The 25,467-nt window shown below is 33.8% G+C and overlaps 1 protein-coding gene across 3 annotated transcripts in view; it reads right to left on the bottom strand.

Annotated features, from left to right (window-relative positions):
* Positions 1-25,467, bottom strand: part of LOC145269116 (uncharacterized) — a 247,765-nt gene that overhangs the window by 8,937 nt on the left and 213,361 nt on the right. For all 3 annotated transcript variants that reach the window (XM_080124705.1, XM_080124708.1, XM_080124707.1), the window contains exons 6-8: positions 20,839-20,914; positions 6,804-6,914; positions 2,002-2,067 (exon numbers count right to left, since the gene is read on the bottom strand). In XM_080124705.1, coding sequence (XP_079980831.1) covers positions 2,002-2,067; positions 6,804-6,914; positions 20,839-20,914 — 253 coding nt within the window. The remainder of the gene's footprint in view (positions 1-2,001; positions 2,068-6,803; positions 6,915-20,838; positions 20,915-25,467) is intronic.

Raw genomic sequence — 25,467 nt, forward strand, 5'->3', positions numbered from 1 at the left:
AAGCAGGCCGATTTTTTAAAAGATGGAATCACCCAAGCGTTGAAGACTAGATTCAAGCTATCAAGCAGGGCCATTTTTTAAAAGATGGAATCACCCGAGCGTTGAAGACTAGATTCAAGCTATCAAGCAGGCCCATTTTTTTTAAAGATGGAGTAACCCAAGCGTTGAAGACTAGATTCAAGCTATCAAGCAGGCCGATTTTTTAAAAGATGGAGTAACCCAAGCGTTGAAGACTAGATTCAAGCTATCAAGCAGGGCCATTTTTTAAAAGATGGAATCACCCAAGCGTTGAAGACTAGATTCAAGCTATCAAGCAGGGCCATTTTTTAAAAGATGGAATCACCCGAGTGTTGAAGACTAGATTCAAGCTATCAAGCAGGCCGATTTTTTAAAAGATGGAATCACCCAAGCGTTGAAGACTAGATTCAAGCTATCAAGCAGGGCCATTTTTTAAAAGATGGAATCACCCGAGCGTTGAAGACTAGATTCAAGCTATCAAGCAGGCCCATTTTTTTTAAAGATGGAGTAACCCAAGCGTTGAAGACTAGATTCAAGCTATCAAGCAGGGCCATTTTTTAAAAGATGGAATCACCCGAGCGTTGAAGACTAGATTCAAGCTATCAAGCAGGCCCATTTTTTAAAAGATGGCGTAACCCAAGCGTTGAAGACTAGATTCAAGCTATCAAGCAGGGCCATTTTTTAAAAGATGGAATCACCCGAGCGTTGAAGACTAGATTCAAGCTATCAAGCAGGCCCATTTTTTAAAAGATGGAATCACCCGAGCGTTGAAGACGAGATGCAAGCAAGCAAGGTCCACAGAGTTTTATAATGATATCGATAAGAAATTTAAGCTAAAGTCGAAGTATGACAAACTTTTTTAGAGAAAAACACAGAAAATAATTTGGCACCAGAAAGAAGCTTTTGTTGTGTCTATATTGTTTGACCTCTTGACCCTTGCTTTGTCACCCAACTTTCATTCCACCTTGAGAACGGTTCTATTTTACAAATCTGGGTTATTCTGACATGCACTGTTCTAACAGAGCACATACGAGCATGTATAAAAATATCAGTAGCAGATGAAGGAGGGATGGCAAGCGATTATATTAGCAGCAGGAGCAGTGTTTGAACGCGTATGCAAATTGGCAAGTGTGCTTGGGTTTGCGTCTGAGGAAAAAGAAAAAATGGGCATCACGTGACCAGGAAGAAAACAAAATCAACGCCAAAGGAGATGGACATGCAAAGGTGAAGGCGAGAATCGGCTGGCTGTGGCCAACATGCGGTCAGAAGAAAGATGGACATAGAATGACTGTCTACGGCTGGCGTGTAGTGGAGCAGAAACGAGAGACTTTTTTAGTGATGTCAAGACACACAAACCACTTTGCAACAATAACTATTTCTTGGTTTTCCAGCCAAGATCACAGTGTAGTATCTGTTCTGATGCTACACTTCACCTTTTCTGTCCTCGGTCAGTGGAAGAGAGATTCTTCATGACTGAGAAAATTTTGTTCAAAGTGCCCTTTTTGTGGGAGCTGGATTTTCCCCATATTAAAAACCGACTTTGTGTCTAACTCTGCCCTCATGGGGAGGCCAGTAAATAGGAGCATTAACCATGCCTTCTCTTTTGGCTTTAGCACAAACATAATTTTTTATTATAAGGTAAAATTAAAAGCCAAGAACAATGCGAGATTTTTTTTTTTTTATATAGAGTAAAATTAAATGAAAACAAAAGAAATAAATTTCTTTTTTTTGTTGTTTGTTTTTTCTTTTTCACATAATTTTAACTCTAAACAACAGTAATTTTTTTTTTTTTCTGTTGTATTCAATGGTGTTATAAATCTCAATATATTTCAGACCTATTAGTCCTTTTTCAAGAGAAGACAGCGAAAGAGTGTTCAAAATTGGAAAAGCAGTCGCAGAGTTTGCCACGTGATACCGCGAAATATAGAACAATTTTTTATAATTAATACAACAAAATAATAAAAGCAAAAATAATAAGCTTACATTTATTGGCAAGTCCAAAGCCTCCGCAGCAAGATCCTCAGCAACACGGAATTCGCGAACTTTGAACTAAAGTTTCATGAAAAAAATATAAAAAAGATTTTATTTTCTGGACATTTTTTTTCTAAAATATATTGGAAATTCACATTTACTTTTGTAATTATGTGAATGAATTACAGTAAAAAATAGTAAATAAACAGAATGTGATTATGTGGATGAATTACATTTGAAAAATAATGAATAAACAGAATATAATTACGTGAATGAATTATATTTAAAAAATAGTAAATAAACAGAATATAATTACGTGAATGAATTACATTTAAAAAAATAGTAAATAAACAGAATATAATTACGTGAATGAATTACATTTAAAAAATAGTAAATAAACAGAATATAATTACGTGAATGAATTATATTCAAAAAATAGTAAATTAACAGAATATAATTACGTGAATGAATTACATTTAAAAAATAGTAAATTAACAGAATATAATTACGTGAATGAATTACATTTAAATAAATAATGAATAAACAGAATATAATTACGTGAATGAATTACATTTAAATAAATAGTAAATTAACAGAATATAATTACGTGAATGAATTATATTCAAAAAATAGTAAATTAACAGAATATAATTACGTGAATGAATTACATTTAAAAAATAGTAAATAAACAGAATATAATTACGTGAATGAATTACATTTAAAAAAATAGTAAATAAACAGAATATAATTACGTGAATGAATTACATTTAAAAAATAGTAAATAAACAGAATATAATTACGTGAATGAATTACATTTAAAAAATAGTAAATAAACAGAATATAATTACGTGAATGAATTACATTTAAAAAATAGTAAATAAACAGAATATAATTACGTGAATGAATTACATTTAAATAAATAGTAAATAAACAGAATATTATTACGTGAATGAATTATATTTAAAAAATAATAAATAAACAGAATATAATTACGTGAATGAATTATATTTAAATAAATAGTAAATTAACATAGTATTAATAAAAAAATAAATATAATTTCTTTTTTTTATTGTCATTTCATTCCTAACAAGGCACAGAGCCACTTAATCGTGAGGGGATACAATTTGGGACCAAATTTGCAGGGATACTATTTAGGGAGTTGGGTAGCAAGATGTCTGTTAACATCACACTTTAATTTCTGCATGTCAGTACAGTCAGGGAAACAGAGGTCTTGGAGGGAATTCCAAAGTGCAGCAGTCCAAGGGGAAAACTAATCAAATAGAAGGTTTTACGGCATCTATAGATCTCTACAGTGTAGGGGTGGGATTTTGCTGCTTGTCGGGTTTTTCATTGCCATTGAGGGGGGGGGTTAACAAGGGTTATTTTATAAACAATATGAATTTTGGGTGCTTGTACAGTATACTCTTTTCAAACAAATGCATTTCAGGTAAAAATATTATCACATACTTACATGTCATGTTGAAATTAGTATAAATTCCAAAAATTGCATAAAAATGATTCAGTAGAAAAATAATTTTGAGTAAAAATAGAATTTACCCGATGTTGCCCGGGATTGAATGATGATCAATTCATATTTTTTGTCATCAAAATCGGTGAAATCACCCATTTTTTTAATCAAATCTATTGATTACCTGCTCTAGTTAGGGGTCCATCACGGTGCACAAAGAGGAAGATGCAGTAACTTACTCCACAATACATTTTAGTCTATTTTGCATTGTAGAGAATCTACTTTTGATTTTATACAATTATCTTTTATATATAACTAGCCTGGGTGCCCGGCGTTGCCCGGGTGTTTGGAGGTGTGTGTTGAGCAAAAAAAAAAAAAAAATAGTAGTAGGCAGGCAGGCTCGAACCTGTACCGCGAAAGAGGAAAAGAATGTGAAAAAAAAAAAAAAAAAAAGTATGTGACGTTTTTGCCATTGCGCCCATCACCAAATCAGAAGTGGCGAAGGTTTAAATTAAGGCTAGTCAATCAAAAAGAGGGGATGACTTTCAAAAATATCGGCGAAAAAAGTGACCCGTCCTTGTAGAAAAGTACCCAGTTGAGAATGAAGGAATTAATGTTTTTAGCCAATTTTTCGATATTTGTCGTCCGAAAGATCGAGCTTCAAAATAATACCAATCGCATGAAAATCCGTCATCTCTGTCGAAAGCTTTAGGCATACATACATACATACATACATTTAAACAGACGGGTGAGATTTATATTGTAAATGGCTTGAATTAAAGTTTAAAATGAAAAAGTTAAGTATCATGATCCAATTGTGATTTAAATAGAAACATTAATTTTGAATGCACCCCTGTCATATCAAAGAATGAACTGTTGATTTTATATGTCAGGCCTTTCAGCTTGTGTGGTAATAAAACTTCTCAAATACACTTGTGATGTTCGGCTGTTTAAGGTGTTAACTTTGGTCAAAATCGTCTGTTTTTTCTTTCATCGGATTATTTCGATTATCGATACTTAAACTTATCTAAGAACACTGCCAAACACATAAAATGCTTTTGTGTGAAATTTCATAAAAATCAGTCCAGCCATTTTGGAGTCCATAGGAAATGACCTCGCAGACACACAAGTTCCTTTAATTTTCGCTAATTGTCTTTGAAAACTATTTTCATTAATAATTAATTTTCTACTTTGTTTTTTTTTTTATAATTCTTAGATATGTTCATTACTGTGACATGAAAATAAGTTGATACCATTGCTAGCTTAGATTAAATACAAATAGGTAAAACAAATAGAAATATAGGAACAGTTTCTAACCTTTTAACTAAATAGGTTGAACTAAATATCATATTCCAAAAATCACATAATTGTATTTTTAAGTCTTTATGACCTGGTTTATCTAATTCGTTCGGTCGTAAATAAATGAATATAACAGCATAAATAAAATGGGAATTGATTGAAACCATCTACAGATCCAGTGACTTTTATCTTTTCTTTTCCAATGACCAACAGGCCTGACAAAGGTTAAAGGTTACACCAACTGAAACGTTGCACTTAGCAAATTGTCTTTAAAACCTGTTTTCATTAATAATTAATTTTATACCTTATCGTTTTTAGTCGTTTTTGGATATGTTCATTACTGTGACATAACAATAAAGTTGATACCTTTGGTTTTACTTGAGATTCAATATTTCGATTTTTGCTGTCATAACCATAAAAACCTAGCAAGCCGAAAATTAGCAAACAAATGTAACCACAAAATGTCACGAACCTCAAGAGTGTGAGTATGTGAGTTAGTTGCACATAAAACTATAATAAAATCGAATTATAAGGGGCCGTAAATGGATGGTAACATTTAATGCTAGTAAGACTAAGCTGCTCTCCTTTAACCCCCTATAGCCATGACAAATAGCACCCTACCTTCCAACTCCTCGGCCTAACATTTGCGGGCAATATGAACTGAAACAAATACATAGAGAACATTGCCAAGGCTGCTGCAAAGAAGGTGGATTCCCTCTATCAAGCTAGAAGACTACTCACACCTGAGAGTATCCTGTACCTTTACAAGGTCACCATTCGCCCATGCATCGAGTATTGTTGCCACATCTGGGCTGGTGCATCTACCACTGGTCTCTCCCTCTTAGATAAAGTCCAAAAAAGAGTTGTCAATCTAATTGGTCCCACTTTATCAACTAAGCTCCAATCCCTGTTTCATTGCCGCAATGTTGCATCACCCTGCCTGTTTTACAAATATTTTAATGGATGTGTTCTGATGAACTCTTTTCACTTGTACCCCCCTCAACATAAATATCCCCGACAAACCTGCTTAGCAACAAAATCTTCCCCCTTCACTATTGATGTCCCTAAATGCCAGAAAGCTTTCTATTCTAATAGGTTCTTCCCTTGAACAGCTAGACTTTGGAATTCCCTACCTGCTGCCTGCTTCCCTGGCTGTACTGATATGCAGAAGTTTAAATGTAACATAAACAAATATCTTAATCTTTTCTAGACATGGCCCCAAATAGTAGCCCTTACGTCCAAGTGGCGATATGCTTTGTAAGGGGGGGGGGACATGAGTAAAACAAAAATTAAAAAAAAAAAAAGAACTAGAACTCGTGGAAATTCCACGGTAGTTGAAAACTTTTAAAACACATTGAATAAAATGAATAAAAAATGAAAACAAATAATGACGAATTTAAAACAATTTTAGTAAATTTTTTTTATATTCTTAAAGTTAAAAAGAATTCATTGAAAAAAATGTAATTTTTTTCAATGAAAACTCAACACACAACACATTGTTTTTATGGATATTTTTTAATATAAATGATAAAGGAACAAATGTCAATGCACTTGCACATTTTTTTTTTCATTTTTAAAAAGAAACTATAAAAAAACTTAGTCTCCTCTTAATATGACTTTTTTAATAGCCAATTTGAAACCGTAAACAGACAGGTCCTGGATATGACCTAAAACTATATGGTGAGGCCCCACCTTGCAGGCCTTGGGGAGTGTGGAGCCACCCTTTAACTGCCATTGCTCCCAGGCCCACTCTGACCTGGAGTGGTAGTACCTGTTAGGGTCACAACTATGGGTTAAATAGAATCCGACTTAAAAAACAAATATACTCCATTAAAAATCATTCCTCAAAATAACTAGCTTCGGCATTAAATAACCTGAAAAAGGTTGATAGACCGTAAAACAAAAACAACCAACCAATAGACAGTCATGTTTTTTTAACGTTTTGAGGATAAGAACAACAAATAGGTGCCAAATATAATTTTTAAAAAAACTGAAAACCCAACACGATGTAAATAAATACTCAAATATTTTCGTTTTGTACGCTTACCAGTCCTTTAGTCAATGGTGCAGGTCTATTTCCTGTATACGGAGCAATGTTAGAAAGTGTCACCCAAGCACGAGATACCTTTTTGCCAAAGAACACAACATGATAGTACTTCTGTATGAAGCAAAAAAAAAAAAAAAAAAAAAAAAAAACGTTAAAACAATTAAAAAAAAACGTTAAAACAAAAAAGTAAAACATTTTCATTAAATGTTAAGAAAAGTCCATTTTATACTCAAGTGGAAAATCATACAATAATGTAGATGTAGGAATTTAGATGACACTTGTAGATTATGGTTAAATGAGAAATTCAAAATCCTAATCTTTAAAGAACCCAAAAATTATTTAAACTGTAGAAACTAAATAGCAAAAAGAATTAACTTTAAAACTAAATACACACACACATATATGAATAAAAATAAAATAAAAATACCAGCGATGGTTGACGTTATGTTGTTTTGAAAAAAGAAAAACCGAATGAATTTATAAAATGGTGATCAACGTTTCGTCCCTATTGCAGGGGACATCCTCAGGACATTAAAAGGAAAAATGCAGAAGAAGAAAACAATCATAGACCATGCATAAGTGAAAAGGAAACAGTGTTAGAATCCTACCCATATCGGGAAGGAAACTATAAATGTGTGTATGGGAAGGTTATATATATACACTTTTAAAAATACGCTATTTAAATACCTATGTGCACTTTTTTTTTCTTCTCTCTAATCTTATTCATTTTGTTTAAATTATTTAAGGAAAAACGGTTTGGGATAATAGTATGAATTAACCAGGATCTGTCTTTATATTTTGTTCTTTGACTATTATTTTATATAGATACAGTAGCGTCCAAAAGTTAAGGAACGATCGATCATTTTTTTTTTAATGGCTTCTAACTTTATCTATGAAAAAGAAAAAAAAAATTTTTGGTGAATTTTCCAATGTTTAATAATGGTAGTTAAAGAAAAAATTTTTAATTTTTGATTTTAATACATATTAGTTTTTTTTACATATAAATAAATTTAATTAAACTACAGGCGTCCAAAAGTTTAGGAATGCAGAAAATTAATACAAACGTTAACAATTTTATTAACAACAACAAAATGCTGACTCCGAATATTCGAAAAAGGCTATCTGTACAAGAAAAACAGCTTATTTGTGACCATTATGATGAAAAAAATGTCCATAGGGGAGATTGCTAAAATATTGAAAAGGTTTAAAAGCGTTGTTTTTTGGATTATTGAAAATAGAAAAAAAGGTTTACCATTGACTGAAAAGAAAAAATCGACCCCGAATAATAACTAAAAGGGGGGATAGAAAAATCACTCGATTATCTCGTTCTGATCGCTTTAAAACTGCGGCTTCGATATCCCGGGATTTTATATCCGAAACTGGACACAAGATTTCCCGACAAACGATCTCACGAAGATTAAACGAAGTTGGATTATGTTCAAGAAGTCCATGCTCAAAGCCTTTAATTTCTATTAAGAATAAAAAGGCCAGATTGTTATTCGCCGAAAAACATTTGTTTTGGTAAGAAAAAAAATGGGAAAAGGTTCATTTTACTGATGAATCTAAATTTAATCTTTTCGGATCAGACAAAAGACCACATGTCAGAAGAAAAAATGGAGAAAGACTGTCCCCTAAGTGCGTTAAAAGAACAGTAAAATTTGGAGTATAATGGTATGGGGCATGATATCTTCAAAAGGAACTGGTCCCCTTGTGAGAATTCATGGAAAAGTTAATGCCCGAATGTACAGAGAATTGATTAGAGAACATGTGGTACCTAATCTTTCTAATTCTGATATCTTTATGCAAGACAACGCACCGTGCCATAAAGCAAAAATAGTTTTAGAAAAGCTAAATAGATCCAATATTTGCGTTATGGATTGGTTAGCTCAGAGCCCAGACCTGAATCCAATTGAAAATGTTTGGAAAATTATTGGTGATAAGATCACAGAAAAAAACCCAAAAAATCTTGATGATTTATGGGAATATATAAAAACATCCTGGAATAATATTTCACTTATAACATGTGAATGATTGGTTCTGTCTTGCAGCAAAAGATTGTGGGATTGAAAACAAGGGGCTTTTCACTAAATACTGAAAGGATTCTTTATTTTTTCATAATGAATTTCCCTCGTTCCTTAACTTTTGGACGCCTATAATTTAATTAAATTTATTTATATGTAAAAAAAAAAAAAACTAATATGTATTAAAATCAAAAATTTTTTCTTTAACTACCATTATTAAACATTGGAAAATTCACCAAAATTTTTTTTTTCTATTTCATAGATAAAGTTAGAAGCCATTAAAAAAAAAAATAATCGATCGTTCCTTAACTTTTGGACGCTACTGTATATATATATCGTTAAAATTGTACATAAACATACACACACACACATATATATATATATATTTATACTAGCATTTCAGCCCGGCGTTGCCCGGGTGTTTGAATGTGTGCATTGAGCAAAAAAAAAAAATTTAATAGTAGGAAGGCAGGCTCGAACCTGTACCGCGAACGAGGAAAAGAACACGGAAAAAACCTGACATCTTTGCTGTTACGACCACCGTCAAACCGGAAGTCACGTAGGTTTTAATTAAGGCTAGACAATCGAAAAGAGAGGATGATTTTCAAAAATATCGGTGAAAGAAGCGACCCCTCCTGTAGAGAAGTGCCCAGTTGAAGGTGAAGATATTAATGTTTTGAGCCAATTTTTCGATATTTGTCGTCTGAAAGGTCGAATTTCAAAACGATACCTATCTTGTAAAAATCCATTGCCTCTGTTGAAACTTTTAGGCAGACATGCAAACATACATACATACATATATATTGGTAACTAAAAATTTTCGACCCAAACTGATTAAAAAGCTTGTCCTACCTCTGAATACCCATTATGTAAAATTTCAAATGTTTAGACCAGAAATTGTCTGAGTAATTTGGGAGAGACTGCAGAGGTCAAATTGTTTTTAACTTTGACCCCTATTATGACCCTTTAACATTCATTGTTTTCGGCTCAAATCAAGTTATTAAGTTAGATCCATGTCCAAGGAACCTATATCTAAAATTTCAAGTGTTTAGACCCAAAATTGTCGGAGGAGTTTGGTAGAGTTCTCAAAGGTCAAATCGTTGATCTTTGACCCCTAAGCAGCAAAATCTCTGGCCGACAACAGATTACAAAGATTTTCCCAAATCTCAGTACTCTGTATATCAAATTTCGAGTCTGTAGACTTAAAATTGAGAGAGTTATTGTGTAGGGAAATGTACACACACAGACACGTTCACTTTTATATAAATACTAGCATGGGTGCCCGGCGTTACCCGGGTATTTGGAGGTGTATGTTGAGCAAAAAAAAAAAAAAAAAAAAAGCAGTGAATTTTTTTTAACTTTGACCCCTATTATGACCCCTTAAAACTTATTATTTTGGGCTCAACTCAAGTTATTAAGTTAGATCCATGTCCAACGAACTTATATCTAAAATTTCAAGTGTTTAAACCCAAAATTGTGGGAGGAGTTTGGTAGAGTTCTCAAAGGTCAAATCGTTGAACTTTGACTCATTAACAGCCAAATTTCTGGTCGAAAACTGATCACATGGATTCTCCCAAATCTCAGTACCCTGTACATCAAACTGAGTCTGTAAACTTAAAATTGACAGTTATTGCGTTAGGAAATGTACACACACATAGACAGACACACAGACAGATACACAGACACGTTCACTTTTATAGATATATAGATAGATATTATTGTTGGAACAATTAATCAGAACTGGGAATCAGTTAAATCGTACACACACACATATATATAATATATACATAGATATATAAATACCCGTTCACATGCACCTTTCACGATAAAGCTAGAACCCAGAATTAGATAGAATCGAGCAATTGCATCGACAACGGACAACGCCAGACCCAAAGTGAATTTCGATGTACTGCATCTCATCAGTGACGTGCTCCGACATAGGCGCGAACCCAGGTTGTCGCACTCATGAAGTGTACAATACTGACGACCAAACCATATGGGCCACGGCTCAATCTATTGGCTATGCCTCGATTTTTTAAATTCTTATATTTTCATCCAGTTCTACATTCTACGATGTGACAAGCAACGCGTCCTATACAACTAAAATGTTAGATTGTAGATGTGTTATCTACCGCCTGCATACCAGCAGTAACTATATATATATATTATTGGTGGGGGTGATTAATCAGAATTGGGAATCAGTAAAATCGGCTATTTGAGGGGGAATTGTAATCGGAAAAAGTTTCTGTCTATTCTCCGATGCCAAAAAGAATTTCTTTAATTTTACATTTTTATTTGATTTGATTTTCAAAAAAAATCTTCCACTGCTGGCAGTAATGATAAACTAATAAATATTTATTACTTTAAACTTCCAGTAAGATTAAAATCTATAGATCACCCTGTATTTTTACGTTTGAGAAAATATATGCGCATTTAAGATGTCTTTTTACTGTAATTAGGACAAAATAACCATTTTATAGTTAAATACAGGGTGCCCATAAAGTCCGTGTGCACTTTAAAAAATTTATAACTTTATTTGTATTTGCAATAGAAATAATCTTTAAAATGGATTTGGAAGAAGTAAATCTATATTTTTTAAGCTTTCAGGATTCTTCTATGGTAGCAACACTTTCGTCACTGACACATGGACTTCCAGACCGTGGTTTATCATGGACAGAGCCTGTCTCTTTAAATTTTTTCATCCATTTAACAATGGTGTTCCTATGAGGCGCTTTTTTATTGTATTCAATTCTAAACTTTCTTTGTACAGCAATAGTAGATTTCAATTCAGCCAACCAAAGAACACAGTTTACTTTTTCCTACATTTGAAGCCATGGGATCAAATTGATTCTGAAAATCAAAATAAAATATTTTTTACTTATTTTTTACTTATCTAAAAATTGTTACGAATTTTGTGGTGAAAAATTATTCAATAACTATAGTTAAAACTAGTTACATGAAACTTTATAACATTTTTTACAGATCATTTCTATCGCAAATATAAATAAAGTTATAGATTTTTTTAAAGTGCACACGAACTTTATGGACACCCTGTATTTAGAGATTTATAAAGAAGATGAATCGATAATTGTATCAAAATCGGGAAAAATATTGGAATCGTCCCATCATTAATATATATATATATATATATATATATATATATATATATATATATACACATTGACGCGTTTGGTGGAAGAACGACGTAAGTGCCAAAAGTTGAAATTTTGAGATTTTTTTGTCACAAAACGCGTAAAATATTGAGGAGAATCGAATCACAAAAAACAAAAAAAATCGTTACTGAATTCAAAATATTCATGTGAAAATAAGTGTTTGAATATTTGACGTACGTTTAAATTCTCTACTTAAATATGTTCTGGTTGTTTTGATTTTTACAGACTTGCAAATCATTGTTATTCATTAAAGGCAAACATCTAAAAAAAAATTAATTTTGTAAGCCGCTTCAAATATGACTCGAAGAAAGAGAACAAGAATGGTTGACCAGTGGGAAAGGGAAACAGAAAAACAGAAATGAAATAGTGGAGAAGAATATGTCTTTAAAATGCATCAGAGAAGCATGTTCTTGCAAGAAAAAAATGTTTTGTAAAAATAGATGGCCTGGAAAAGGTTGCATTAATATTCAAATCATTTTGGAAAATAGGAAATTACAACGAGCAAAATTATTATACTCCAAACATTTAATCTCTTTCTTGTGAAAAGTATCGTGGCACTTATGTCGTTCTTCCACCGAACACGTCATCTCTATATAAATAAAATGAACTCATTTTTCCCCCGCCTGATTTTGACCTTAATAGGATTAAAAATCAAGATATTTCATGCAAATATAATATGCACAAACGGCAGAACAATATCTGAGGTGTGTTATAGGCTTATTATTTCTCAAATTCCTCGATAATTTTAGATTTCTATACTTTTTCTGCTGAGAAGTTACGGCTAAAATCGGTTAAGATCAATGGAAGTGGTAAAATATTTTCTCTCTAATAAATTCCTCCTCCCCCTGCCACCACTTAACACCGTTTGGGGATCGTTCACAAGGAACAGTTGAGAAGAGAACACCGGTTTGGCTTCGTAGTTCTTTCATGTGAAGTTATTTAAAATCACTAAACTAAGCTGCAGTGCTCTGTGGCGTAGTGGTTAGCGTGCTGGACAATTCACATTATATTTTCACGTTCGCGCCGACCTACCGTAGTCGGTTTTTTTTTTTTTCCTAAACAACTGGAATGGACTTTTCTTGGTGGCCGAACTGTTAACGTTGCAGATGTTTTTTTTTTTGTTTTTTTTTTTCACACTTTATTTTCCTACTTTTACTCATGACTCCGGGTTTGATCCTTCCTACTTACCTACCATAACATTTTTTAAAACTCCCCCCCCCCCCGGAAACAAACACTCGGGCAACGCCGGGTACCCCCGCTAGTTTATAATAATAATAACAATCTAATTTATAAAAACTCACTATGCCTGTCTGTCTGTCTCTCCATATTTTCAAACTCTATCTCTTCTGAAACTAAAGGTTGCAGAGCAGTACTAGAGACCTCAAATGATTGGATTTTTTACAGACCATTCTTTTATGAGTCTTTAGCCAGTTAAAATAGTTTTTAAGGAGTCAAAAAGGAATCAAAATTGAAAAAACTGTTATACATTCATTCTAGTTTATTTTCAATCAGATCGTATACGTGTCACGTTAGTACAGTGGTAACATCACCAGCTTTGAATACTACAGTTTTGCTTTTGGTTTCGATTCTAGCTGATGGAACCCAAATATTTTTTTTTTTTACTTTTGAAATCACGACTCTATAATAATATATATAAAATTTGGACAAATTAAAATATCATATCACTAGTATAAAATAAACGATGCGAGCCGCATAGACAGAAATATGGCTCTTTCGTATAGATTTCTTTCCCAAAAGTTGACTAAAAATTGACGCGTGTTGGTATTCATTCCAGGTTTCCCATCGGTGGGCAAATCAACTCTCCTTAGCAATTTGGCCGGAGTCTATTCCGAGGTGGCCGCCTATGAGTTCACGACTCTATAATAATATATATATAAAATTTGGACGAATTAAAATATATTTAAGTGTATTTTACGACCGAGCAAAGCCCCCCCCCTCCGTTAGTAAAACTAAGAAAACATATCCAAGCACACCCAAGTTAAAACAAGTAACCTTTTAATACACAAAGAAGGATGACTCACCTCCTCCAAAAATGAACAAAGAAAGGTGAATGTCTGATAAAAGCTTGGCTAAGAAAAAAAGAAAATTCTTGTAAAAAAAAAAAACAACAAAGAAACAAGTGCACGCACACTCATTTGGCTACAATAAAAGGGTGAGTGAAAAACTAAGAATCTGATTGGCTGACTAGCAAACCCAGTACGCAGTATATATAAAAGCATGAAGCAAGATGAATTCCATGCAATAGCCTGACAAATTTTCATGAGGATGAAATGTGGAAAATTCTGTGTAGCTTAATTGCCATATTTTCCAAACTTTTAATGTTTTAAATACTCTTTATTTCATCTCAAATATTAATTCTCTTAATGGCTTTTAATTTCTGACCAAGATGGCCGCTGTTGTGCCCATTATTTTCGGTCCGGCCGGCCTAATTTTTTAAATTATCACATTGGGAATGGGGGGGGGGGCATCATTGAAGGGTCCCGTCCATGCAAGGAAAGTATTTTTTTAGAGAGGGTATGGGAGTATTTTTATTTATGATGGTCACCACTACTCTCCCCCCCCCTGTTGCCCTCACCTCCCCCAAAATTAAATTATAAATAAAAACAAAAATAGCCGGAGATTTTAATCATTATCACAAAACTACACAAGGTAGTTTTGTGATAAAGGGACGTAACTCTTGTATCCACAATTATACTATGCAATTTCATAATGTATTTCGATTTTATTTTCAATATTTTACAAGTAATTTTTATTAATAGTTAAAAAATAATAGTATTTATTTGGTTTATATTTTTAATATTACAACACAAATTTTTACTGGACATAAAGACTATGATTTTCAACACTTTTCAATAAATTTTCAAGGATTTTTCCATATTTTCAATTTTTTTCAAGGTAATAATAGAAATAAGGACTTTTCAAGTTTGTATGAGCCCTGTATATATAAAAGATTGCACAACTAATACAAGAATAGGTTCAACGCTCCTAAAATTCATACTAGAATTGTCTACAAAGACATGTAGTGAAACAATAGATAAAAATGCTAAGTAATAATTAATTCTAAATGACAGTTTTCTAGAGGTTAAAGGTTCAATCCTTAGTACTTACACCAATTATTTCAGTTTGTGCCCGCTGTTCCAACCTCAACAATCAGTCCATCAGAAACTGGGTTAGTTCAGTGGTGTTTAACTGTTGGGTTGAGGCATCAGTTCTGAGTGGTCCTAGTTTTTGAGTGGAGCAAGTTTGATTGTTGTCTGAGGCATCCTCACTGGGAATGCCAACTCAGGCATTTTTTTACAGGACCAGAGTGCGCCTTATTTAGGGGTGCTGGATTGGTTCTTCTCACCTTCTGACATCTCCCCCCCCAATTATGGGAGGGAAGTAGTAAATACTCTTAGTACAAGCAATATTAAAAATACAATTACAAATTATTTACTTAAAAGTTCTACCGGGTCATGGCTGATGGAACAAGAACAAACTACTCTCGTGGATTAAATAAAGGGTTCTGTTTGAAATTCTATATAGATTTCTAAGTTCGACAAGATGCACCTGAAGAAGATTGGATGCTATATTATAACAGACACGAGGAGAAACTGAATGAAAACAAAAGAAACCTTCTAAACCACCAACAGCTACGGCTAAAGATACATTACCTGAAAATACTTCATTCAAACTCCTTGGCTTAACATTCACAGAGAACATGAGTTGGAACAGATACATTGAGAGTATTGCCAAGGCTACTGTAAAGAAGGTGGGCTCTCTCTACCATGCTAGAAAACTACTTATGCCTGAAAGTATCCTGTACCTCTACAAGGCCACCATTCATCCATGTATGGAGTATTGTTGTCACATTTGGGCTGGTGCATCTGCTACTAGTCTCTCATTCCTGGACAGGATTCAAAAGAGAATCGTAGAACCTAATAGGTTACTACTACTACTGCAGACATTCTAACTGTAATCTCTGACCGTATATACCATACACTGGATAAAGCAAGGGAGGGAAAGGCAGTAGCCGTAGATATATCTAATGCTTTTGACAGGTATGGCATCATAGTCTTCTTTTGAAAATCAAATCATATGGTATTACTGGACAAATACTTAACATAATTAAATCATTCTTAAATAAGAGAAGAATCCAGGTTGTCCTCGATGGTCGTACATCTAAACAATATGATATAAATGCGAGTGTACCTCAGGGGTAGGCAACCATTCGCCCATGTATGGAGTACTGTTGTCACATCTGGGCTGGTGCATCTGCTGCTTGTCTCTCGCTCCTGGACAGGGTTCAAAAAAGAGTCGCCAACCTGATAGGTACTGAACTGTCATCTAGGCTTCAGCCTCTGTCCCATCGACGAGATTTTGCATCCCTCTGCCTGTTCTACAAATACTTTAATGGTGAATGCTCTGACGAACTGCAAACACTTGTACCTCCCCGACGTAACTACCCCCGACAAACCCGACAAGCTACTAAGTCTTATCCCTTTACAGTAGAGATCCCTAGGTGCAAGAAAGCCTTTTACTCCAATAGTTTCTTCCCCAGAACTGCGGGTCTTTGGAACTCCCTTCCGGGATTCTGCTTTCCCAACTGCAATAATATGCAGAAGTTCAAGTGTAATGTTAACAAACATCTTTCTACTCATCTCCCTTCATAATGACCCCGCTAATTAATTCCCTAATAGTAGCCCCCTGCTTCAAAGTGGCACTGTGCCTTGTTTGGGGTGAAAATTGAATAAAAAAAAAAAAAAAGGGGGGGTCAATCCTTGAACCTTTATTATACCTGATATTCATAAATGACCTCCCTCCACGGCAATGTCCTTGCTGTATCTGTTTCAGCTCATCTTCCCTGTGAACTGTAAACCAAGGAGTTTGAATGAAGTACTTTCAGGTAATGTACCTTTTGCCATAGCTGTTGATGGTTGGCGAGGTTTCTTGTAATTATTAAAGGAAACAAACTTAGTCTTGACAGCATTGAACATTCCACTACAGACTGGAGCTCTTCCTCTAATGTTTCTGCCATTTCCTTAGATATGTGTTCATTTGTTTTCCCTTCGTGCCTGTTATAGAGAGTGGTGTCATCAACAAATAATACCCATCTCAGAACCAATTTTATCAAACTTCTGCTGGATCATGGCTGTTGGAACGAGAACAAGCATTAAATAAAAGGTTCCGTTTTAAATTCTGTACAGAGTTCCAAGTTCGACAAGATGCACCTGCAAAACTATCGGATGTTATATTGTTGTGCGAATAATATGCAAGATGCGAAAAGTAAGTCTCTCACTCCTGGACAGGGTTCAAAAGAGAATCGCCAATCTGATAGGTCCTGAACTGTCAGCTAAACTTCAGCCTCTGTCCCATCGACGAAATGTTGCATCCCTCTGCCTGTTCTACAAGTACTTTAACGGTAAATGCTCTGATGAACTGCAAGCACTTGTGCCCCCTAGACATAAATACCCCCGACAAACCCGACAACCAGCTAAATCCCACCCCTTCACAGTAGAGATCCCTAGATGCAAGAGAGCCTTCTACTCCAGTAGTTTCTTCCCCAGAACAGCTAGACTTTGGAATTCCCTTCTGGGTCCCTGCTTCCCCTACTGTACTGACATACAGAAGTTCAAGTGTAACGTGAACCGACATTTTGCTGCCCAACTTCCTACACAACACTGATGCTGATTTCCCTGATAGTAGCCCCCTACAACAAAGTGGCAATGTGCCTTGTTTGAGGTGAAAATGCAATAAAAAAAAAAAATTTTTCTAAATGTAATAATAAAAATGGCTTGCACGCAGCTAGTCTTCCCTTGGTGTAGGTATTACTGGCACTGTATATAGTGAGAACCGGTGTAATTTCCCTTGTGTTAGAAAGGCCGGTGCAACAGTAATGTTAATAATAATCCAAATAATACAAATTATCAATCCTCATCTAAAAACTTTAGAAACATAAATTTGGAATCATTTAAACCAGGTGTTTCCAAAGTTTTCGAACAGACGGCCATATTGCTGACATTTTTAGAGTTATGTGGAGGGGGGAAAAAAATGACCTGGATGTGTTTTTTGTACTGTTTTGCACATTAGCTTTGCTTTTTTAGTGAAAGGAGAAAAAGTTACTGGCTCCATAGATATTTTTGTATTCTTGGAATTGGTTTCGGTTTTTTGGCTGTGGTTTCATATGTGTGAAAAAAAAAAACAATTATCGCTTATCTCAAAAATTCTGAACAGAAGGTCATATTACTGACTTATTAAAGCTACGCAGAACCCCCCCCCAAAAAAAATAAGTGACTTGGGTGTGTTTTTCATATGGTTTTGCTCATTAGCTTTGCTTTTTTTAGCGAAACTGGTTCCCCAAAACCTCATTCTTCTAATCATTTTCTGAAAAATAACGAAAAACCACAACACTATTTTCACACACATTTCCATTTTTTTTTTTAATTATCAAATATTTTTTCTATTACTTGTGCAACACTTGATCGGTTTGGTTTCGACCGTCATCAGGCACGTTGGTTATTGTTTGGAAAAGAAAAGAGAAAAGTTGCTGGTTCCGTAGATATTTTTGTATTCTTGGAATTGGTTTGCTTTTTTGGCTGCGCTTTCGTATGTGTGAAAAAAAAAAAAAAAAACAACCGGAAAGTTGCACAAATAACACTCAAGATGAGAACAATAGTCCGATCCAAAGAAGTAATAAAAACAATTAGCCCTCATCTAAAAAAAAGTCAAGCACTGAAATATTTACTTTTTTTTCCTTAATTTAAGACTGAACGTTAGTGGATAAGTATGTAAACAGACTAGCTAAAAGGACACAAACACATCTCTAAAGCCAAATGATATTTTGGATGTGTAACTCAGAAAAGATCTATGGAACCAGTAACTTTTCTCTTTCCTTTTCCAAACAACCACCAACATGCCTGAGGACGGCCGAAGGACAATCCGACTAAAACTTTGCACAAATAAAAAATAAAAGATGAGAACAATAGTCCGATTAAAACAAGTAATACAAAGAATTAACCCTCATCTAAAAAATTCACAACTGAAATTTGTTTTTTTATTAATTTTTTCTACAGAACCACTCGCTTGATATTTCAACATTAATGAAACAACAAGCACTTTACAGCTCATGCATATTATTTAGTGACATTTTGTGAAAGTTTTTGTACCAGCACTCGTCTATCTGCAACCACTATCAATAATTTCCCCCACTCTTTATCCATGCCAAAACCTAAATATAGATTAACAAAGTTTCTTTCTCAGAACTGCACGCTTGTGGAACTCTCTTCCATTTGCCTGCTTTCCAGCATTATGGCCGTCTTCAAGTCCAACGTAAACAAATTTTTTTTTATGAGCCGTTCTCCTTAAGTAATCCAATTTACCAAATTTCCACTACTAACGATTACTACCGCAATTGTCCCATTGATTACCGTACACTCATTAACCCTTATCCTCGAGTAGCCTCTGGGCCTTGATAAGTGGTGACTCCTTTGTAAAAAAGCAAAAAACAAAAAAAAAAAAAACAGATGTTACTCTTTTATGTCAGAAAGGAATTTTATTCAAACATTTTTTAGCAAAGAAAAAAAAAAACAATATGGCCACCAAAAATTAATTTCAAAACTGAAAAATTATTTAATTAAATTTTTGTTGTTCTTTTTTTTGTTCTCCTGACAAAGGAGGGATTTGACCTAGTAATTCACTCTCATTCATCTGTTTGCATTTTTCTCAATACTGACACCTTAACCTTCAGATTCAGAGACTTTTTTCAATTAAGTTTTTTCTATTTTTATTTAAAAAAAAATTGTATAGACACACACACTCACACATGTACATAATTTTTATAAAAAACGCTTGGGGAATTTATTAAGTAAGTTTAATTCCATGGTGTGAATGCAGTATTATGGTGAATGGCGCCAGCCAAGAGTATTCTTCAAACTTCTATGGCCTTTTAGACAAACCTTGCACTCACCCCCCTCTCGCCCAAATTTTTTAAGGGCATCATGCCTAAGTTTCTTGTTTATAATTTTTGTTTAACATTAATTGTAATTTTTTTTAACAATAAACTAAATAAACAAGATCACAGTGTAGTATCTGTTCTAATGCTGCACTTTTCACTTTCCTCAAGAATCAGACCTTGGCCTTCAAATTCAAAGACTTTTTCAAATAAACTTTTTTCTCTTTTTTAGTTTAAAAAAAAATTGTACACACACACACACACACACACACACACACACACACACACACACACACGTACATAATTTTTATAAAAACGCTTGAAGAATTTATTGAGTAAGTTTAATTCCACGGTGTGAATGTGGTATTATGGTGATGGCGTTAGCTAAGATTATTCTTCAAAGTTCTATAGACATTTTAGAAAAACCCTGCACCCATCCTCTCTCCCAAATTTCTTGCCTAGGTTTCTTGTTTGTAATTTTTGCATTTTTTTTTAACATTAATTGTAATTTTTTCGAATAATAAAAATGAATAAACAAGATCACAGTGTAGTATCTGTTCTGATTATGCACTTCACTTTTTCTGCCCTCGGTCGGTGGAGTAGGGATCCTTCATGACTGAAACAATTTTTATTTTTGTTTCTATCCAGAGTGCCCCTTTTTGAGGAGCTGGATTTTCTCCACATTAAAAACCAACCTTTTGTCTAACTCTGCCCTCGTGGAGAGACGAGTAAATAGGAACATTCTTTCTGTTATTCAAACATTTCTTTTTTCTTTGTTATCAGAATATTTCTAATCTAAGCATTGACAAATGGAAATGCAGCAGGCTGACCAATATTTTCCAGGAACCAATAACCTAGCATCTCTTCAATAGAAAGAACGATGGACTTACAGGGTACATGCTTTCTTCTGTTTCAATATCAAAATATGTTAAAGTGTCTGGATCCATCTCAACCATTGCAGGCCACCTGAAAGGAGAACAAAAAACAAAGAAACTAAAGAAAGAAAAGTTTTGAATTTATTTAGTACTAGCAATCGGTGCCTGGCGTTGCCCAGGTGTTTTGAGGTTAATGCTGAGAAAAAAAAAAAAAAAAACGGTCAATTTTTTAAAACTTTGACCCCTATTATGACCTCTTAACATTTATTGTTTAGGGATCAAGTAAAGTTAATAAGTTAGATCCATGTCCAAGAAATCTATATCTAAAATATCACGTGTTTACTGTTTAGACCCAAAATTGTAGGAGGAGTTTGGTAGAGTTCTCAAAGGTCAAATCGTTGAATATTGACCACTTAATCGCCAAATTTCTGTCGAAAACCTATCACATCGATTTTCCCAAATCTCAGTACCCTGTATATCAAATTTCGAATCTCTAGGCTTAAAATTGACAGCGTTTTAGCGTAGGGAAATGCACACAGACACACACAGACACTTTATATATATATATATATATATATATATATATATATATATATATATATATATATATATAAACATGTGTGTGGCATCCGTCAGTCGAAACGACTATGGATCAGCAGCGCCGTATTAAGATGTTGTTATAAACATAAACATCATATATATAAGGATAATAGTACGCCATATATATAACAAAAGACCATTATTTACTCAAGTGAAAGGAAAACCCGGGGGAACTTTACCCAAAAATAAATCTATATTTTTTTTGTGTGTAATGATAGTCTTATAAGCGAGTAATTAATAATTCAGCCATCTTGATTCTTTACCAAACAGAAAGTTCAAGTAGGGGGAGTTCCCTTTTTTTTTTATAGCGAGGCCAAATTTCGCGAATTTGGCCTTTTTTTAAAGCAGTTTGGCCTTCAAAATTTCTGTTTGGCCTTTTTCTTCACCGATGAAATCTGGAGACGCAACGGGAATTTTCGGCAAAAAAATGTTGTTACTATGCACATCTATGTAATGAAATACAATTTGTGGCAAAATTTCAGGAAAAACTAATGGATGGTTATCTCGCAATAGTCCGGACAATTCGCTAAATTATCTCATCAAAACCTTAAATCTCGAATTTTTGTGCATTTTTTTTTTTGGGGGGGGGGGGTCTAATTTGGCATAATAGTGTCCATTTAATAGTATTATCTTGAAAAAATAAAAAATTAAGGAAAATTACCAAAAAAAACAAACAAGAACAACAAAAGTTTGCCGTATTTTTAAAAGTTTTATTGCGTTGTTTTTATTTGCTTTTTTTATTTCATCGGTGAAGAAAATGGCCAAACAGAAATTTTGAAGGCCAAACTGCTTTAAAAAAAAGGTCAAATTCGCGAAATTTGGCCTCGCTATAAAAAAAAAGGGGGAAATCCCCCTACTTGAACTTTCTGTTTAATTTCTCTTGTAGCGTTGATTTTTTTCTTTTTTCGCTATAGAAAAATAACTACTTGATGAAATTACGTGATTTTTTCTGTAGGAAAACTTTATCCCATGACGAGTACGTACAATATATTTTTTTTTAAAATATTTCCATTTTTCAATGTCAATGGAAAACTGCACAAGTACCCAAACCCAAAATGTAAAGACCACGAGTGGACGCGCGTTTTTTTCTTTTTTAGTTTAGTTTCATAATGGCGGCCGTGATGTCGGAGGTTCGATTGTTAGATTGTAAGTTAGTTTCGTATTTTTGTAATTTGTAAATCGCAAGTTAGGAAAAAATTAAACCCTTCCAAGATGGACAATAAATAAAGCCATAATATTTTATGGTAAAGTTAAGAGCCTACGAACCATAGTTTTTTAGGAGATGTGATTATTGGATTAACCAATCAGAAATCGTCTGTGGCACACACATCTCTGTTTTTATAGATATATAGAAGATATAGATAGATAGATTTATTTTAGACCGGTTGCTTCTCACATTTTTATTACTTTGTCTTAGTATTTAATTTGAACCAATGGCTTATTGTCGCAGTGTATTTTATTAATTAAGCTTAATATTTATCATGGACCAAGGGTTTCTTCCTGTATTTTTAATATTAATAAGCTTTATGTTTATATTGTGTTTATATGATGTTTATATTGTGTTTATATCGTGTTTATATTATGTTTTTATCATGTTTATATTGTATTTATATCATGTTTATATTGTGTTAATATCATGTTTACATTGTTTATTTTGTTTATATTATGTTTATATTGTGTTTATATCATGTTTTATTGTGTTTTTATCATGTTTATATTGTTTATATCATGTTTATATTGTGTGAATATCATGTTTTATCATGTTTATATTGTTTTATATTGTATTTAAATTGTGTTGATTTTGTTTATATCATGTTTATATTGTGTTATAATCACGTTTATATTGTGTTTATATGGTGTTTATATTGTGTTTATATCATGTTTATATCGTATTTATATGGTGTTTTTATTGCGTTTATATCGTGTTTGTATCATGTTTATATCATGTTTAGTATTTAGCCACTTTTTTTGAAAAGTTCCAACTAAGAGATCTTTTTAAGATTTTAACTGTTAAAAACGCAATTGTTTTTATTTCTCTTGCACTTTGTTCATGAGGTATATTTGCCAGATGGTTTTTAAAATTCTTTTTTCATGAGCGTGGTTGCACGTATAATGACATGAAATGATGAAGATCTTTGTTTTTAATCTTATCGTTTTGTTCTAGCTGGGGATGGGGCATCCTACCAGTTGAAAACAATTGGAAATAAGTCATACACCATCCACCATGACTATGAAATTCATACAGCTACATACCTAGAAAACGGAACCATAAAACCTGACATAGTGATATGAGAAAAGAAGAAGAAAGAAACAACCTTGGTTGAAGTTTGTGTCCCCAATGATGCGGGGTTAAACAGAGCCGATAGGGGAAAAGACAACAAAATACCAAGGTCTTATATACAACATGAAAAGAAACTGGAATCTTAGGAAGATTTCTAACATTCCAGTAATTATAGGAGAAACAAGGATGGAATACTGCTGCCATATCTGGGCAGGAGCTGCTAAAAACAGCCTATCCTGCCTTGACAGAGTACAAAATAGACTTCATGGCTTAGTGGGGGATGCCCTTTTCTCTACCCTGCAACCTCTCTCCCACAGAAGAGGTGTTGCGAGCCTATCCTTGTTTTATCGTTATTTCATGGCAGGTGCTCGTCTGAACTCCAATCTCTGGTCCCCCCCTCGCCAATCTTTCACAAAAAACACCCATCTAGCTGAAAATACTATCAATAATTCCCCCCACTCTTTATCTGTGCCTAAATCAAAACGCGGATTCCATGAACAAAGCTTCTTTCTTAGAACTGCACGCCTGTGGAACTCTGTTCCGTCTGCCTGCTTCCCACCTGACTACAACTTGGATGTCTGTAAGTCCAACGTTAACAAATTCCTAATGAACTGCCCTCTTAAATAAACACTTCATTAAATCTCCACACTAACGTACTGTACTTGCAATAACCCTTATCCCTGAGTGGCTTCTGGGCCTTGATAAGTGGTGACCACCGTGAAAAAAAAAAAAAAAAAAAACTGGACTCATGAAAAAGAATTTCAAAAACTACTTGGCAAATATACCTGCTGAACCAAGTGCAAGAGAGATATAAACAATTACACTAAGAGAGATAGTTAAAAAAATTTTTTAATTTCTTGGTTGAAATCTATAAGATAGCGGGTCAATGTTTGCCATCCAGAAGGATGCTCCATACCCAACTAGAACAAATTGATAATAAAATTGAAAAAAACTATAACTTTACTTAATTTATTCCATAATGCACAAGTTAAAAACCGGCATTTGTTGTGTTGCTTTGCTGATTCCGAATATTCTTTCTTTTATAAACAGTCACTTCTTGCTAAAATAATCTTGCCTTTTTGGTCCCCCTGACAAAAGGAGGGTGGACCTGTAAATTCACCCTTGTCCGTTCGTCTGTCCGCACTTTTCTCAATAACTAAACCTTGGAATTTTTGGAAATTTTGCACAAACATTAAACATGATATGAGTAAAAAAGTAATAATAGATTTTCTGGTTGCCCCCCCCCCCCCCCCCCCCGGGGTTCCCTTTCGGGTTAAAATGGCTAAAATTGACACTTTTGTGCTTATTAAAAAAAATTGATGCCTTGGATTTTTGTAAAACTTTCTGAAACATTGTAACTAACTGATTTCTATATAATTTTGTTTGTCTGTATGTCGCGATAACTCTTGGGTGTGCCCCAGGGGCTCTTTTAGGACTAATAAAAACACTCCATTTTTTAGACTATTTTACCATATTTGTCCATAATTTTCTGTGTATGTCTATCTAGCAGTTTTGCATGGTGCTGAACTCAAATTTAAATATGTTAAATAAAGGCCTTGGGGACTTTTGAAGTTAAAGGGGGGGGCAAATGATGGACGTAGTCATTTCTTTTTTTGCATGGTGCAGAACTCAAATTTACATATGTTAAGACCTAAAACTACAGCAGTCATTGTTTTCTTGTATAAATATGTTAATTTTATTGCTAAAAGTTATCAAAACCTAGCAGAGGAGATGCTTGGCATTGATATGATATATTAATTTAG

Source organism: Euprymna scolopes, chromosome 45 (genome assembly GCF_053919585.1).
Source record: "Euprymna scolopes isolate OS-2025 chromosome 45, ASM5391958v1, whole genome shotgun sequence".
Lineage (NCBI taxonomy): Eukaryota > Metazoa > Mollusca > Cephalopoda > Sepiida > Sepiolidae > Euprymna > Euprymna scolopes.